Source organism: Coenobita brevimanus, chromosome 57 (assembly GCF_032717465.1).
Source record: "Coenobita brevimanus isolate Jiangsu-jjx chromosome 57, ASM3271746v2, whole genome shotgun sequence".
NCBI classification, from domain to species: domain Eukaryota; kingdom Metazoa; phylum Arthropoda; class Malacostraca; order Decapoda; family Coenobitidae; genus Coenobita; species Coenobita brevimanus.
This window is the reverse complement of record NC_137010.1, coordinates 34,455,714-34,473,937: the sequence shown is the minus strand read 5'-3', so window position 1 is coordinate 34,473,937 and position 18,224 is coordinate 34,455,714. Positions and strand designations below refer to the sequence as shown.

The 18,224-nt window shown below is 41.0% G+C and overlaps 1 protein-coding gene across 1 annotated transcript in view; it reads left to right on the top strand.

Moving 5' to 3' along the window:
* Positions 1–12,807, top strand: part of Gbeta76C (guanine nucleotide-binding protein subunit beta-2) — a 54,405-nt gene extending 41,598 nt beyond the window's left edge. Inside the window, exons 4-9 of the mRNA XM_080274260.1 lie at positions 2,384–2,517; positions 4,786–4,951; positions 7,757–7,847; positions 8,207–8,320; positions 11,602–11,818; positions 12,687–12,807. Coding sequence (XP_080130386.1) covers positions 2,384–2,517; positions 4,786–4,951; positions 7,757–7,847; positions 8,207–8,320; positions 11,602–11,818; positions 12,687–12,796 — 832 coding nt within the window. The 3' untranslated portion in view covers positions 12,797–12,807. The remainder of the gene's footprint in view (positions 1–2,383; positions 2,518–4,785; positions 4,952–7,756; positions 7,848–8,206; positions 8,321–11,601; positions 11,819–12,686) is intronic.
* The last annotated feature ends 5,417 nt before the right edge of the window (positions 12,808–18,224 follow it).

Below are 18,224 nucleotides of genomic sequence, written 5' to 3'. Positions count from 1 at the left end.
CTGTGGATCTTTTAGTCAGTTTTTGGCATTTTTCAGTTAGGGAATATTTGAATTAGTTTGGGCATCTTTTCATTCGTTGGAGATATTTATGATTTTTTTTTCCTGGCTGGTCAGCTTTGTTATTTTTCAGCTTAGGAATGTTTAAGTTAATTTAGCCACCTTTTAACTGGCTGGAGGAATTTTTTTTTTTTTCTGGTTATTCTGATTTTTATGAGAGGCTTGCAGGATGACAACAACCCGGAAGCGCATGTGACAGGGCCATCTTAGCAGCCTTTGGGTTTTTCCTTCCATAAAGAAAAAAAATCCACACACACAAAAAATGTTGATATGCTGGGAGAAAACAGGCTGAATGGGTTAGCCTGAGCGATGTTTTATAGTTATTTGGGTCTCTCTCTCTCTCTCTCTCTCTCTCTCTCTCTCTCTCTCTCTCTCTCTCTCTCTCTCTCTTTTGTTGAGCTGAGTGTGTCCGTGGCTACTCTGGGTGGTTATTTGGTTATATGGGGCCTTTGGGGGTTAATCTGCTTAAGGCTATAGTCTATGCGATTATCTGTTTATAGGGGGCATTGTGGGGTTGATCTGGCTATATCTATGGTTACTTTGGGTATTTTTGTAGTTAGTCTGGCGGTATTTATGGTCTGTTTGGGTGACTTTTGTATGATTATTTGGGGCTGTTCTGCAGTTGATTTATGTATGTCTTAATTAGTATTGTTTTTAGGTAGGTAACAGAGTAGATTTGACAGACTACCCTTCAACCTCCCTCAATAAACCGAAAACCTCATGAACAAGCCGCTCATATCTTTAAAGCTCTCGAATTAGCCATTTAGTTTCATTGACAACTCTTAATACTTCCTAATCGCCTTCCCACCTCGATGATACGACATCAGTATCAACCACGAAAAGACCAATGAATCTAACAACCCTCCTAACAACACGCCAATCTATAAAAAAAAAAAAAAAAAATCCCACCTCCCTAACTATAGTAGGACTCGCGCACGTTTGCGGCTGTGGTGTGGTCCGCACCTGTGTACAATGGTGCCACGTTTCCCCAACTTGCGATGTGAAACGGAAGCTATTTATGTACAAGGCATCACAAATTCGATAAATTCAGATGAATAAAGCTTACACTTGTGTATTTTGATGGATGAATCAACAGTAATCTTATGCATAAAATATTTATACAGTAACACAGAAACATGGCATACATATTGTACAGTGTTGCTAAAAGAAATTGTAGTCACTTTTAATGGTTTTTAGCGTAGTTTTAGGGTGGGTAATAATATCACAGTTATGGATATAAGATAATGAGCCTGAAAAAAGAAGAAATCTGCCAATATCCAAAGTAAAAGAAATAATTCATGTAATTCTTGTGAGTGGCAACACTGACACACCCAGTCTGGCCAAAAGTAAAGTACGTACACCTCCGTAGACCCAAGCATAGCTTGTACAGGTGTTGCTAGGGAAAAATGCTCACATTTACCGGCTTTTACCATAATTTTAAGGACGAGGAATAATCACATTTATAATCATAAGCTAATATGTAGGACAAAATAGTAGGCATATGCCAATACCGAAGTAAAAAAAAAAAAAAAAATATTCACTCGCGAGCAGCAACACTTCCACACCCAGTCGGTGAGAGAGCGAGAGCGAGAGAGAGAAAGAGAGAGAGAGAGAGAGAGGCAGGAGAGGGGCATGCATTGAATGCATTGTCGGCATCACTAAATATAACAAAACCAAATTAACAAATGAAAGCACAATTATAAATAACTTATAAAAGAATCAAAAGTACTCAGGGTGGCTCACATTTCCCGCCAGGAGAGAGAGAGAGAGAGAGAGAGAGAGAGAGATAACGGTATAGAAAACGTGGCAACAGTGTACACAGGTGCGGGCCACACCACAGCCGCAAACGTAGGCGAGTCCTACTATAGCTATGAACCAGCACGAACGAATCACAGATATCCATTAGTAATTATTGACTAGTTTAATAATACCAAAAGTTTCCAAATACAACAGCGACAATAAATCTGATGGATCTGGGAATCAGCTTCATGGGTATCAATGGAACTTTCTCAGGCATTTCTTTTTTTTTTTTTTACTAAAGATCTGACGGCAAAAATAAGTCAAAAAGGGATACTGTACCTGTACTCTTTTAACTCTAACCTGACCAAAAACTGCCATCTTTCCATCATGAGTCAAGAATTATAACAAGGGATCAACACTAGAATATGGTGCTAGTAACAAAGAGTACCAATCAAAATACACAGAACCGTAGTACTGTCTTATTCTGCACTTGAGGTTCGTGCAATAGGGAGCAGAAGGACAACAATCTGGGCCAAGTTAAAGTGAAAAGGGCATAATAACAACAACTGTCTGTATTTCCCGGCAGGCACCTGGTCTCTGGGTCGCTGGACGGTAAGCTGATCATCTGGGACATCTTCACGGGCAACAAAACCCAGATCATCCCGCTCCTCTCATCATGGGTCATGTCTGTCGCGTTCTCCCCATCGGGCAACTTTGTCGGTCAGTATCACAGCCAGGTACACTGTACGGCTGCGTGGCAATGTGACTGCACTTGCAGGGATTCCGACAGCTTTATAGAGTAATGTATTTTACATCTTCCATGAAAGAATATACGGCTGTCCTATGACTGGAGTCAAGTGGCTGGAAAATATGTGACCCAGAGATGGAAACTTCCTGGAGTCACTGGATGGGAGATAAATTATAGCACTCCCAGCCCTTGTGGGAAACAGTTACTGTTCAGACAATGACCGCATATTGTAAGAGGCGTTTAATACGGGTGGGAGCGGAGGGCTGGGAATCCTGTACTTGCATTGCTTAATGTGTGTGTGTGTGTGTGTGTGTGTGTGTGTGTGTGTGTGTGTGTGTGTGTGTGTGTGTGTGTGTGTGTGTGTGTGTGTGTGTGTGTGTGTGTGTGTGTGTGTGTGTGTGTGTGTGTGCCATCGCAGAAGTCTGTGTTCAGGCACTACCCTCCCAAGCTAGGGGACCGTTAGTCTTCCGCCAGCTATATGAATCAATGTGTGTGTGTGTGTGTGTGTGTGTGTGTGTGTGTGTGTGTGTGTGTGTGTGTGTGTGTGTGTGTGTGTGCTTGTGCACTTTCATTTTTTTCTCATTTTTCTGCATATTCTTAGTATTGATATACATTTTTAAAAGGTTTCTGTTTTGTGGAAAGCTGAAAGTAAGTCACGCCGGGCACGTGTCATGCACAAAAAGTTCAGCAAGTGAGTCATTTTACACCCCACACTCTTGCCTTTCACACTACTCCCCTGTCTTCATATTACTCTGTTTCTTATCGTATTAAAAAATTTTCATAAATATGACAGGAGACAATAAAAGTGGCCCATTTCACAGGATATTCTGTACATGGGCTTTAATTTGTTTTTATGTTATACAGTGTATCAATGCCTTATATATTTTACCCATACCGCGTGGGAAAAAGCTGTATGGGTTGGAATGGTGATGATGATGATGATGGTGATGATGATGATTGTTATTTATTCTTTATATGCACCTACGCCTATCCCTGTTGCTCTCTATTCCTCAGTATCTCTTCACACACACACACACACACACACACACACACACACACACACACACACACACACACACACACACACACACAAATCAACTATCAATTTCAATTTTCTTTCCCCCACAACAGCAACAGTAACATTAATAAAGCCTTTTCCCCCATCCACTGTAAATTTCTCTCTCACAGAATCTCATTTGTCCAAACACCACAAATCAACCATCAACTTCAATTTTCTTTCCACCTCCTTCCCCGCGAGCGGCGGTAATGATGATGATAATAATGATAATAACAATATAAATAATAATAATAATAATAATAATAACAATAATAATAACAATTTCTTCCCCAAACCATAGTAATTCCTCTCTCACACATTCTATTTTGTCCTAAACATAAATCAGCTATCAACTTCAATTTTCTCCCCCCCCCCCACATGAGCGGCGGTAATAATAATAATAATAATAATAATAATAATAATAATAATAATAATGATGATTTCTTCTCCAAGCCATAGTACTTCCTCTCTCACACATTCCATTGTGTCCAAAAACATAAATCAACTATCAACTTTAATTTTCTTCCCGTGCTCGTCGCTCGCGATAATAATAATAATAATAATAACAATAATAATAATAATATGTAGTGCTGCTCTCGGGTGTCTGCCCTTTCCTCTCTTCCATCCTTCTTTCCTTCCATCCTCTTCTATCTTTCTTTCCTCCTGTCTTTCCTTGTCCCTCTGTCTACGGGTGACTTTACACTCCCTCTCCTGTCTTTATTTCCTTCATTCTTTCCTCTTCCTTCTGCCTGTGGGTGGCTCTACACTGAGTGACAAGCCAAATGGTTTCCTGTACACCAGGAAACCATTTACTACGCAGGTTGGTAACCATATAGCCAAATTTTGGCACCTGGTGGTTTAGTGGGTATTTATTGCGCTCCAGTCGGATTGAGCCGGTGAAGGTTTATATCCAAAGGGTGGTTGGGGTTGATTGCTCATATTATGCCACTCAGTGAGGCTGGTCACTCTCATCTTAAATGTCGAAACCAACTGTCTAGCCCCGGGCTCCTACGCTCCTCATGGGGAAATGTAGGATTGGATGATGGATAATAATAATAATAATAATAATAATAATAATAATAATAATTGTAATAATAATTTCTTCCCCAAGCCATAATAATTCCTCTCTCACACATTCCTTTCACAACCGTCAACTCCAATTCTCTCCTCCCCCTTCTCCCAGCGAGCGGCGGTATGGACAACCAGTGTACAGTTCACGACATAAACAACAGGGACGCCACGGGGGCCGCTAAGGTGGCCAGGGAGCTGATGGGCTACGAGGGTTTCCTATCATCCATCAGGTTCCTCGACGACACTAACCTCATCACAGGATCAGGCGACATGAAAGTGTGAGTCATGAGCTGGATTCAGAGGCATTAGAGTCGATTAGGAGGGATTGTGTGAGTGTTATAGATTCAGAGGGATTATGGACGATTCAAGGGGATTGTGCGATTCTTATGACGGATTTAGAGGGGCTACAGACGATTCAGAGGGATTGTGTGAGTCTTGTGGAGGATTCAGAGGGCTTACAGACGATTAGAAGGGATTGTGTGAGTCCTGGGTAGGATTCAGGAGGATTATAGATGATTCATGGGGACTGTGTAAGTCTTTTGGAGGATTCTGGAGGATTATGGACGATTCAGGGGGATTTTGTGAGTCCTGGTTAGGATTTAGAGGGATTGAAGGCTATTCAAGGAGATTGTGTGAGTTTTGGGGAGGATTCAGATGGACTGTGTGAGTCTTGGGAAGGACTCAGATAGATTGCGTGAGTTTGGGTGAAGAATTAGGAGGGATTGTGTAAGTCCGGGAGAGGAGTAAGAGGGAATGTGTGAGTCTTGGGGAAAGAGGAATCGTGGGAGTCCTGGGGAGGTATAAGAGGAATTGTGTGAGTCTTGGGGAGGATTAAGAGGGATTGCTGAGTCCTGAGCAGGATACAGAGGGATTAGAGTTAATTTAAAGGGATTTTGTTTGACTTGGGGAGGATTATGACTAACTGTGTGTGTTTCTTGGAGGATTCAGGTGGTTTAACATCATTCAGAAGGACCATGTGAGTCTTGGGACTGTGAAGGACTCGAAGGGTTTAGTGGCGACATGGGGTCCGGGTTTAGGGGCGACATGGGGTCCTGAGGGATTCGGGTGTACATTTTTTACTTACAGGTTACAATACCGTTACCATTCCTTTGTTCATACCCACTCACTCATAAAAACACACTTTCATTTATAATTATTATCTAATCTATATCCATTCTCTCACTTACAACCATACTTTTGCATAGTGTGTAATCATTCCTTAATATACTGTACAACCATTCTTTCATCTAGATCCATTCAGTCATCTATAACTAGAGAATCTGTTATCCCTAAGTGCGCGTCCACACCATATGCTTGCTGGCATGGGCGGTTGCGCAAGGGCGGGAGTTCTGCATCATTATAACCCATATAAGTTCTCGTCTGTACTGGCTCGCGTCCAGTGGGGCCATTTGTAGAGGTCACAGTGATGCAAACTCCCGCTCGCACCCACCCGCGCCAGCAAGTATTTAGTATGGACGCATCCTGATTTTAACTATTCTTTTATATCCAGGCCATTTTCTCTTTCAACTATCCTTCCTTCATCATCAACCGGGTTATCTGATCAGGAAAATGGTATTATTATTATTATTATTATTATTATTATTATTATTATTTATTTTTTTGTTTTTACTTTTTCTGAGGCACTGCCTATATTATCCATCACCTTTTTGTCCATTTATACCCTTTTTTACCCAATTTTCCATCCAAATCTCCCGTTCTCAGGATGTACTCCTCAGATTTGTAATTAATTATGTGAGCTGTTCAAACTGCATACTTTCCGTGTACCTATCCACCGATTCCCATAATCAGAAAAAAAAAAAATCCCTATGAATTGCTTATCTTTGTATCTAGTAATGTCTCTTTTCATTCACCTATCCTGAGCATCCGCTGAGACATCCAGACTACGGTACCTATCTTCTTTGCGTCCGTTCATAGCCCTTATCATCCACTTCTTCCCTACATCCATTCCTCAAGTTAGCAAAGAAGGTGCGATATCCAAACCGTGTGTCTACCACTATCCGTTATCTGTATACTTATCCCACATCAGCATCCACTCCTCAAATAACCAAAGCGGTGAAGCTGTCTAAATTGCTTATATATTTTCTTGTGTCCATCCACTTCTCTTTTCATCCACCTTTCCTTCCCCCAGCATCCAACACTCGTATTATCGAAAAGGGAATACTGCCGTAACTACCAATTTTCTTTCACAGTCCCTCTATTCCTACACCAACATCCACTTCTCAGATAATCAAACTTGCACGATACCCAACTTAAATATCTTCTTTGCCTATCAAAGCCTGGAATAATATTCAGAAACCACACCAGAAATTCAAGTACCATGAACTGTTTTTCACTTATATCTCACCATTCAGCGCTGAAAATTTTCGTCTATGACATTTCCGTCACAGCTCAACTTTAATTCCCTTTGAAATTTCATGTTTGTTTTTACTGGCAATTGCGTGACGTACCACAATGAGGCCGCCATTTTCCCGGACCCGAAACAAGGTACCTTGGTTAGGTTAGGTTAGGTATTGCTATAATTCCCACGAGTTCATCATTATCGACAGCTGGGGAAAGCGGGAAGGGCACAATTCGGAAACTGGTGATTTCCGAGAGAAGCAGACACAAAAGCAAACGAATCACATAAAACATTGTTTCATTTTTAATAACGAGTTGTGGCTTCCGCTGAAAATTTATCTAGTCCTGTTTCATCCAGTATCTTTATACCTGTCCAAGCCTAGTTTCATCCATCCATCCAGCAGCACTCGCTTCTCAAATTAACAAAAAAGGGCTGTCCAAAATGTTTACCTTCTTTCTGCCTAACCATGCATCTCTTCATCCGTTATCTTCTTCGTGTATACCTATGCATGTTTTCCGCCACCTATCTTCTTTATGTCTACTCATGCATCTTTTCAATCACTATCTTCTGTCTATCCATGAATCTTTTCATCCATTACTTTCTCTGCGTCTACCCATGCATCTTTTCATTCATCATCTTCTTCCTGTCCATACACGCATCTTTTCATCAATCTATCTTTTTTGTGCCTACCCATGTCTCTGTTCATCCACCCGTCTCCCCTCAGCATCCACTGGGACATTTCGGCCGGCAAGAAGGTGACGGAATTCTTCGGCCACTCTGGAGACGTGGCTACAATGAGTCTGGCGCCCGATCAGGTATTTATTGATACGGCTACCCAACACTTAAAAAAAAAAAAAAAAAAAAAATAGAACAAATATTAATATATGAAATGAAATCAAACATAACGATTTACTGATAATATGCAACATCTTCAGCCCAAGGATGTTGTCCTACCGTCGTTGCTAGCACAGAATTTTGTTAAGCTTAAGAGAACACCCCATAAGAGTTAATGACGCCTATGCCTATAACCTGTCCCGTTTGAAAAGTCTCTCCTGAGCTGAGTAAAACCGTCTAAAGATACCATGCATACAACCGTCTATAAAACTGCTGAGGAGACAGGTTTAAGGGAAAAACTTGGTTGATGTAGTGACTGTGACTGTGTTTGTGTCTGCAGAGCTGCTTCGTGACGGGCTCTGTGGACCGGACCATCAAGGTGTGGGACCTGAGGGACTCCAAGACCTGCAAACAGTCATTCTGGGGACACACATCAGACGTCAACTCTGTCTATGTTAGTATCATCTTATTCATATGTTTCTCTACCTACCTATCTATGGACCTATCAGTACTCCTTTCTAGCTATGCCCCTGTACTTTCCTAGCTACTGACCTATCCATCTGGCTACTTACCCACCTGTCAGTACTCCTTTATTGCTATATCCATCTACTTTCCTACCTATCGACATACCTGCCTACCTACCTATCAGTATTCTGTTATTGTTGTGTCCCTCTACTTTCCTAGTTACTGATCCACCTACCAACATATACTTACCTACCCACGTACCCTACCTATCAGAACTCTTTTATTGCTATGGTGGTCTACTTTCTCACATACCTTCCTATCAGTACTCTTTTATTGTCGTGTCCCCCTACTTTCTTACCTACCCAACTATCACAACTCTTCTATTGCTATGCCCTTCTGTTTTCCCACCTACTGACCTACCTACCTACCTACTGACCAATCAGGATTTTTTCTCTGCTTGTCCCTCTGCTTTCCTATGTAATGACCTACCGACCTGCCTACTTTCATACCTACCAATCACCTCTACAGTTATCAGTCCGCCTACTGTACATACCGACCTACCTATCTACTTTGTTGCTATCAGTCCATCTACCATACCTACCTGTCTATCTACCTATCTATACCTCTTCTCTGAATGTCTCCTCTGTTGCTATCTATCTATGCATTTCCTTTATCTATCTATCTATGCATTTCCTTTATCTATCTATCTGTGCATTTCCTTTATCTATCTATCTGTGCATTTCCTTTATCTCTAACGCCAACTTGGTCAACTCCATGACCTGCAAACACTTCAACAGGGGACACGCATTACACGTCAACTCGTCTGTTATTATTATTAGCTAGCTGCTGTCTATCTACCCATTTCTCTGTATTACTGCTATCTGTCTGCCTACCTTTTCCGTCTCTATTTATCTGTCATTCTTTTTTCTCTCTCTCTCTCTCTCTCTCTCTCAGACAGAGATGGATAGATAGACAGAAGGATAGATGCCTCCTCTATTGTCATATGCCTATTTGCCCACCTGTCTGCTTACGTTTGTCTCCTCTTTTACTGTTTGTTAACCTAACGTTCTATCAGTCTGTCTACCTAGGTCAGTCGTTCCCAAAAGTTTTCCTTCTGTGGCCCCTCCCCGGGAAATATGATAACATCTGTTCCCCCCCCCCCCCGACTACATACGATAACATCTGTGGCCTCGCCGGACAAATTACGATAACATTTGTGGCCCCCATCTACACCTACAGTTGAAGCCTCTTACACAGAGGCACCAGTCGAGTGAGCATATTAGGCATGAGTGATTAAAACTGAAGATGCTGTGCAGTAACACAACATCACTTAGATAGTAATCTGAAAATTCAATGGTACGATTGAAGTTGCATTTTTGTTTCTACGTTGGGTATTTGAGGTTGATACGCAGACAGGGTACGGAAGAGAGCAGCTTCTATGTGGAACCGATAATCCTTTTAGCAGTTTTAATGTTTAACAGGTAAAAAGAAAGAAAGAAAAGCTTTACAGAGAAAGACGGAAAGACTAAAAGAAAGAACCAGGCAGCCAATTTGCTGATACCAGGTTAATATCCCATTCTTACGTCAAACTCCGTCTACTTTTTCTTTACGAAAACGTTCATGACAAATTAGTCTCTTCTGCATTTAAGAAACTGATCCTGCACTGCCTCTAGGAAGCTCTGCGCAAGATGGTTTACAGAAAAAAGAAATCCTAACAAATATTGCCTCTGGGAAATTATAAAACTCTCACCAGTGACCTCTGATACATCAGATTATCCCATGACCCCCTTCAAAATCCACCACGGTGTTCCCTGTCTGTCCTCTAATCTTGACACTCTTCCGACGTCACCTCCTTCTGTCAGTATTATTTCGTTGCTGTCTCTTGGTTTACTTAACTTATCCGCCTATCTCTGCTTATCGATCTATCTTTTACCATTCTCTCTATTTACCTACGCGAATACACCTCCAACGTCAACTAAGTCTGTGACAGTTCTTTTTGATCCCTGTCCATCTGTCTATGTATCTGACTGTTTCCTCTATCCGTTTGTCTCTGTCTATCTATCCTCTATCTGGCTACCTATGTGAACACATGTGACGTTAATTCTGTGTGTCATTAAGGTTTCTACCTATCTTTTTATCTCTTCTTCTGTCTACATATCAATCAGTCAATCTACCTCTCTATCCTCCCTGTCTATCCATATACGTGTCTTCTACCATCCCAATATACAGTAGACCTGTCAACGGTATCTTAACACACCACGAACGTCAACTCTGAGTACAGTTTTATATCTACGAGTACCTATCTATCTATCCATCTATCTATCTATCTATCACACTACCTATTTATCTATCTTTCCCAAACGACCAATCCCAGATTTCATCCACAGGGGCCGCAACAAATATACTATAACAAATTCACTTCATCACCATCATCATAACTCAGTTTCCAAATATATCACTAACTCCAACATAGAAAACAAAAATATAAAGGTAAAAGCAACCGTACTGTCCGGTACAGGGTAATACATCAATTCACTGTTTATCCTTGTAACACGTCACCGTCCCGGAGGGGCTTGGGGACGGGTATTGTTTTCATTCGGTTTGTCTGTCTGTTTGTTTGTCTGTCTGTTAACAACTTTATGCTAAAACTACTAGTGCGATTTTGATTAAAACTACAGGGACCTGATCACATGATTAAATTTTAGGCCAAATTGGGCCAAGGAAAAAAAAAAAATCTTCTTTTCTCCATAACTCCTTTCAAATTCGTCATATCGACATGAAACCATGACCTAAAGGTGAATCTTTCAAATCTGCATCCTATAACATACCCCCTCATTATATCAGGGGGGATCATCCCCCAGTTAGAGGTAAGGGGACCAATGTCTGGTGGGTCAGGCCTAAAATTTCAAATGGGCATAAAATCGTCAATTTTCACCCAATTTACTCCAACTCTGATATGTGACATCTTTGACTAGATATCAAGTTGTGTTTATACGTCAGCACTGAAATGACTGCCAGGGATGGGTTTGCTGTGCCGTGGCACTGCTTCTTGTTTTTGTAACTGATTTACATTTGCACTCGGTTCTCCGCATGAAACTACCCAGTGTTAGAAGAGACAATATGCAGTATGAATATTGTGCAGCACCTCATCTCACACTGCAACACCATTATTACCACAACACACACACACACACACACACACACACACACACACACACACACACACACACACAGCTCCCGTCCCTATCACTATGTATTTAATGCCAACAGTTCCACCCCTCCGGCCAAGCGATCGCCTCCGGGTCTGAGGACAAAACAGCTCGGATGTGGGACATGCGCAGCGACCAGCAGATAGCCGAGTACAAGCCCCCCACCGCCAACTCGGGCTTCACCAGCTGCGGCCTCAGCAGCTCCGGCCGCTACATCATGTGCGGCTCAGACGACAACACCATCCACTTCTGGGACACCATGAAGACCACACACCAAGGTGGGTACCAGCATAACAAGCCGCCTGTTCCTTTGCTGGTCTAGGGCACCAGCTACTGTCAGGTTAAGTTTGGTTCGAGAGGCGGCTTCCATCATGTAATGTTACTAAGGGCACAGATTGGTCTCCAACCTTTCCAGGTTTTGGACCACGGCAGCCTAGCCTCCAGCTCTTACACCTCACAAATATTAGTAATACACGACTTGCTTTTCTTCTGTGATGATCAAGAGTTATCAAAAAGCTACAACATCATTCATTACCGAATTATTTTAGCAGACTTTCTGTCTGTCATTCACATTTGCACAAAATCCTCCCGAATGAAGCATCTCTTACTTAGCTGTCATATACTCTATAGCATATTACACCTTAATACTCCCGTGCTTGTATAAACAACCAACCGGAGTGAGAAGCAAGCCCAACGCTTTTCGAGCGATCTTGATTTCAATTAACCCAAGCTGTGAGAGACAGGAATTAATATATACCCATAAAATATGTGGTAACAATGCCTCAGGGCTGCTGACCTCATTTCATCTCGTCCTCCGTGTCTTAGCAAAACACTCCGGATTGAATTGAAAATAAGCAGGAGGACAATTTGCGGCAGAGGGATGAAGGCACGGTACCAATAGACCACGACCGTAAGGGACGCGTCTAATTGGTATTTCCAGAAAAGGGGAAGATAACTGGTAAGGAGATGCATGGAGGCCTCTCATGTCCTTGGGAATGCATCGTGAAATTCGGTCGACTGCATATATATATATATATATATATATATATATATATATATATATATATATATATATATATATATATATATATATATATATATATGGCCTAAGCTAAATAATGTAACTTACGTCATTCCTCCCGGCAGGCACTCTGCAAGGGCACGAGAACAGGATTACCTCACTAGCAGTGGCTCCCAGCGGAATCGCCTTTGCCAGCTGCTCCTGGGATATGACCGTCAGGGTCTGGGGATTGTAAGGCTAAAAGTCTTAGCTCAGCCCGATGAAGGAAGAAGCAGTTCGGTCGAGATAATAAAAAGAAGACGCGAGAGTGACTTTGAGGCAACAAGGAGGAAATGGAAACATCTAAAAAGAACACCAGCAGAAGAAAACTGAAGAGAAAGAAGCAACGCACTGGAAATAAGAAAAAATTAAAGGAAGAAAATGCAGCCGGATGGAATATAAATATGAGGAGGAAGAAGAAACTTAATGGAAAAGAAAAAATAAAGGATAGTAGATGAAGAGGAGGAGGAACTGTAGCCTAATGCTTATAAATCCTTACTTGGGGGATGGAGGTGTAGGAGGAATTTTGAAAACTGAAGTCCCGATTTCTATGACAGCTAACAGTTCATTATCACTCAAACCGTTATCTGATGATGCATTGGGCTATATTATGAAATTTATAGTAAACGATTCATAATCCTTATGATAAAGGTTTAAAAGGTTATATCAGTACTTCTAGCTTTTAGCTTATTTAAAATCTGAATTACTTGTTAACTTTGGTGTGTGTGTGTGTGTGTGTGGTTCGAGTCTGTTGTCTTTTGGGCATATGCTTTTATTTATACTATACCTGAAACATATTTCTCCCTGGTTATATTACTTTTATCTTACTTATAACTTGTCTGTACTGCATAATGATGCGTGGTTTTACATGCTTTCTCTCCGTTAGTTAGGACTGAAATGATTAACTTACCGTTTTCTCAGATAGCCACCAAACAAGTTTTCTTTCTTACTTTTAACGTTAACCTAACAATAGTGTATTAGTTTACTTTCATCCTTGAATGTCCAACGTATTACTGTACTCACTGTTTTCTTTATAAGAACGAGTTTCCTTGGGCAGATTTCTACACGTGTGAATACACGAAATACATATGTCGCAATAATGAAGTGAACGATAAGCAACTGTTTTATTACATGTTAATACGCAAGTACTTTGCTATCTTGTCTACTTACACAGTGGTATCTTGTCTACTTACACACACTGTATCCCTTAGACTGCATAGTAGCCTATCAAATGTACTTAGTTCAGAAGCCGGTAGTAGTATCGATGGAAACTACCTTACAATAAAAGCATTAAAAACATTTTAGTTATTCATAAATACATTCGGTAGCCTATGCTTCCTGCATTACCCTCTGTAGCTAGCCAGCTGTAAAAACTTCCAGAAGTTTTTCACATTTAAGTTCAATTTTCACTCGTAAGCTCCCTTATGGCCTATTTCAACACATGTGATATTTCCTTAATATACATTATAACTGGATTTTTAAGCAGTTCGTAGAAAATGGCAAAATAAAATAAAAAATACAACTCTTTAGTAGGTCAGTGGACGAAATCTACCGGGGGAGATTTCGTCCCAGTAGCCGCCTGCCTTCACATTTTCGGTACGGTGACGTCTTACATGCTGATTTTTTACTTCCTTCAAACGATTTATTCGGCTTACAAACTTTTTTGAACTGGAAAGGTTATATATAAAATAACCTTCATTAACCTCTTTAACGAGTGACATTTCGTAAGATAGTAAATTTATCTGGAGGCAGAAAGAATTAACCAACATGAGACGTCATCGTATTGAGAGAACAAAGATGATAAAATATGGAGCTAAAATAGAAAGTTCGCATCACTTCAGGTTGCAGAGTTCACTTCATTTCTCAGCAGAGTGTAAAGGGCTGGGAAATGAGGTGCAAATGTTAGGACTAGATAATAAGGGGTAGAATAAAGGGGATTAGATATAAGACAGGGAGTCGGATAGGGCTGGATTGATGGACTTACGGATTTTGTGTGTGTGTGTGTGTGTGTGTGTGTGTGAGAGAGAGAGAGAGAGAGAGAGAGAGAGAGAGAGAGAGACCTTCAGTCCGAGTACGCATATTGTATATTCTGGCTGCCGACAGACGGCTTGATTCATCTAAAGAAAAACCCCTGTGATGGAAGAGATAAGAAGCCGTCCCGTTAAAGAGAAACCACAGACTGTAATATCGAATGGGACAGGATAATTTTGCTGTGGGGCGTTTAAGAGGGAACTTAAAGGAACACGAAAACACCAAAGCACTGGAGACCGTCCCAGTCTTCCGATTTCCGACTGTCATCTTTACCCAGTTTATTGTCATCTTTATCCAGTTTATTTCATACGTTTACTCAGCTCTTCTTACAACCTCCTTTTCTATCTTCCACTTCGATTTTGAAACACAAAATCGAAGCCAGTTAAATAAAAGAGCCCCTTAATTGCGTCTTCAAATAAGGCTGTTGTGTCGAGTTACTCCCTACCCGTGAGGGGTACCGATGATTATATCATACAACAGTCATATAAACTGATTACTTTCAGTCCTTCATTCCAACACACCTCATGCGTATATTCCTCAACCTTGATTTTAATCCATCCCAATCAAGCTCTCTTCATTCCATCCCAACCCATCTTCCTATTCGTCGATCATAACCCTATCACCAACCACCTTGCCGCATATACTCAACTTACTTTTTCCATTCCAACAACCTTCCCACATAGACTCAATTGTCAGACATTTCATTCCACTTCATATATACTCCTTAACCCTGTCACTCATTCCATCTCACCGTCTTCAGACATACAAACTATTCCTCATTTTTTCCCCTAAATTTGGGTAAATACTGTCTCTGTTCGACACTGTCACCAACCCCAAATCATCACACCCTCTAGCACACGTTCCTCTGACTGATCCCCATTTATACAATACAAGCAAACAGCCAACTTAAATTCCCATATTTAACGTACTCAGAATCAGTGGTCGAAAGGCAATGATTTCTATTTATGTCTAGATACTGTACGAGGGTCATTAAAGCGGACAACCAGTTTTGGCTGCCACAGTTTTCATCATACGACCAGCAGTCGTCGTTTTACATCCAGATCCCCATTTGTACTGGTGGGTGAACAGGATATTGTTCATTTGTTATAAAATTGCCTGCTCAGACACCAACATTACATCTGCTGAGTATCATCACGCCATATGTTAACTGTCAATTACCAGTCAGCAAGTGATTTTTCACCCAACATGCGTCAACAACATAACATTTCAAAATAATAATAATTATGAACATAAAAGACTTTTATGAAACAGCTAGTCTGCTAGGTTAATGGGAACTATCAAAAACTCTCACAGCCTAAGGTCTTAAACGGACACTGTAATCGTCTGGCGGTAGTAAGAAAAAAGAAAAAAAGGTGAGGGAGGGGGGAGGCGTCATAGCAATGAAGGGGTTAACAGACATCATTATTGTTCTTGGGGCAAACAATCCACCAGCCCATCAACCAGCAGCTCTCATCGTCTCCATATTCTTGTGCAATCAAGCAGCAGGCACCTAATAGCAACTATGACAGCTGGCAAAGTTGGTTTTACACTATTTCGAAGCTGTTATTATTAGTACGTATCTTCGTAGTGAACTATAGTATTATTTACTAATTTTACGAATACTAGTTAAGTACGGTATTATTATTTCTACGTATGTCTGGTGTACCAGTATTCTGGATATCTATAAATATTTTGCATGTAAAAAGAATAGGTATAAGACTGGTTAAATTGTGTAAACTACCCCTAACTCAGCATTATGCTCGTTCCCTGCCCAACTATTAGCATCCTATAATTACATATATACTTTCATTCCCCATCCTGCATTTTTTCATTATTTATTGTCTACCTTAACGTTTCTTATCCTATATTAACAAACTATTTATACCCATTCCACATCCTTGCTTTCTTATATTCATCCTGTAGTTATTCTTTTCTCCCCTCTCTTCTCTCTGTTTCCAGTCTCCTACCCCCCCTCCCTTTTTTTTTTTGACCAAGAGAGTGTTGATACTTAAGCAGTGTGTTTTTACCACAAAGGGTGAACATTAAACTGATTTCAACTCGATTTCAACATAAACAATATACCCTCACCCAATCACTCCTACTCTCTCCCACCCATTCCCTCCTCTCAATCACTCCCACCCTCTCCCACTCACTCCTGCTCTCTCCTCCTCACTGACATCCTCTCCCATTCATTCCTACCCTCTCCACTCCTTCCCCACTCACGTCTAACCTCTCCCACCCACTCACTTCTCTCGCTTACTCCCTTCCAGCCTCTCCCACTTACTCTCTCCCTCTCCCACTCACTCCCACTCCTAATGGGAATCGTTTAAGCTCACTGCAAGTTGTGATTCTGCTTTTCGTACGTGTGTCTGTGTGTCCGTATTTATTATCCCTGTAGCCAGTGTACGTGCTTCAAGTTTATCATCATTTATTTCGGTACTATTCTCTACATACTCTGTATTTACCGTTGTTTGTATTTTCCTTCAGTTTGTCCAGTCTTCAGCTCTTGTAGTGAATCATCAGGCAGTTTTTCTTAAAGTTCTTTCTCTGTCTTTGCCCTAGATTATTTTCACCATGGACTTCTTTTCTTTCTATAGCAAGACATATAATTTCATGATTTCAGAATTTCCTGTAGCTATTTTTTCCTTAGCTGCTGTAACCATTAACTCTATTTCCAAGCTTCATGTTATTTTTAGACTATGACGACATTTGTATTCTCTGTGGTAACTTATGAACTGGATTCTGTGCCCTTCAGGCCTACAGTACTGCCAGTTTTGTTTGTATTCTTTCCACACTGGGTTTGCTCTTTTACATTTGCCTGGACCTGCACGTTTTTATCTTTAAACATAATTAGGTGCAACTTTTTTTCCTCCTTGTTTTTTAGACTCGAAAAAAAAACAGTTTGAACATAATTTTTACTTCCCCTTTTTTTTTCTTTTTTTCTCCATTGTAATCCCGCGTCCAATATATTATTTCTTTTTGGTCGTGTGGGTCACCTTGGATTTCTTTGTCCCTGAATGACGCTATTTTTAGTCTTTTTACTCCTCTTTTTCACTGTGTATCCAAATAAGGTTGTTGTCGTTGCAATAAAGTTCTGGTGGCAAGAATTGATTTTTCAAGACTCCTAGATTATGTGTGTATGTATATATCTGTGTGTGTGTGTGTGTGTGTGTGTGTGTGTGTGTGTGTGTGTGTGTGTGTGTGTGTGTGTGTGTGTGTGTGTGTGTGTGTGTGTGTGTGTGTGTGTGTGTGTGTGTGTGTGTGTGTGTGTGTGTGTGTGTGTGTAGTCCAGTGACGGAGAGAGAGAGAGAGAGAGAGAGAGAGAGAGAGAGCAGTCAACCTCACAAAGCCTGACATTACAAATAACACAGAGCCTTTGACGAGGTATTTGAGGAAGACATTGAGCACCTACAGCAGCTAAACAGGGAAGATCTCACGAACACCGTGGTAAAGCTGCAGAAGGAACTCGCCACCTCAAATATCAGAACTTTTCACATGCAGCGAGGAAGTGTTTGGCGAAGCACTCTCTTACTAGGCTAACTGCTGTCTGAGATTGGCATAACTAACAGCTGTGGCATCAAAGGGCTTACTCA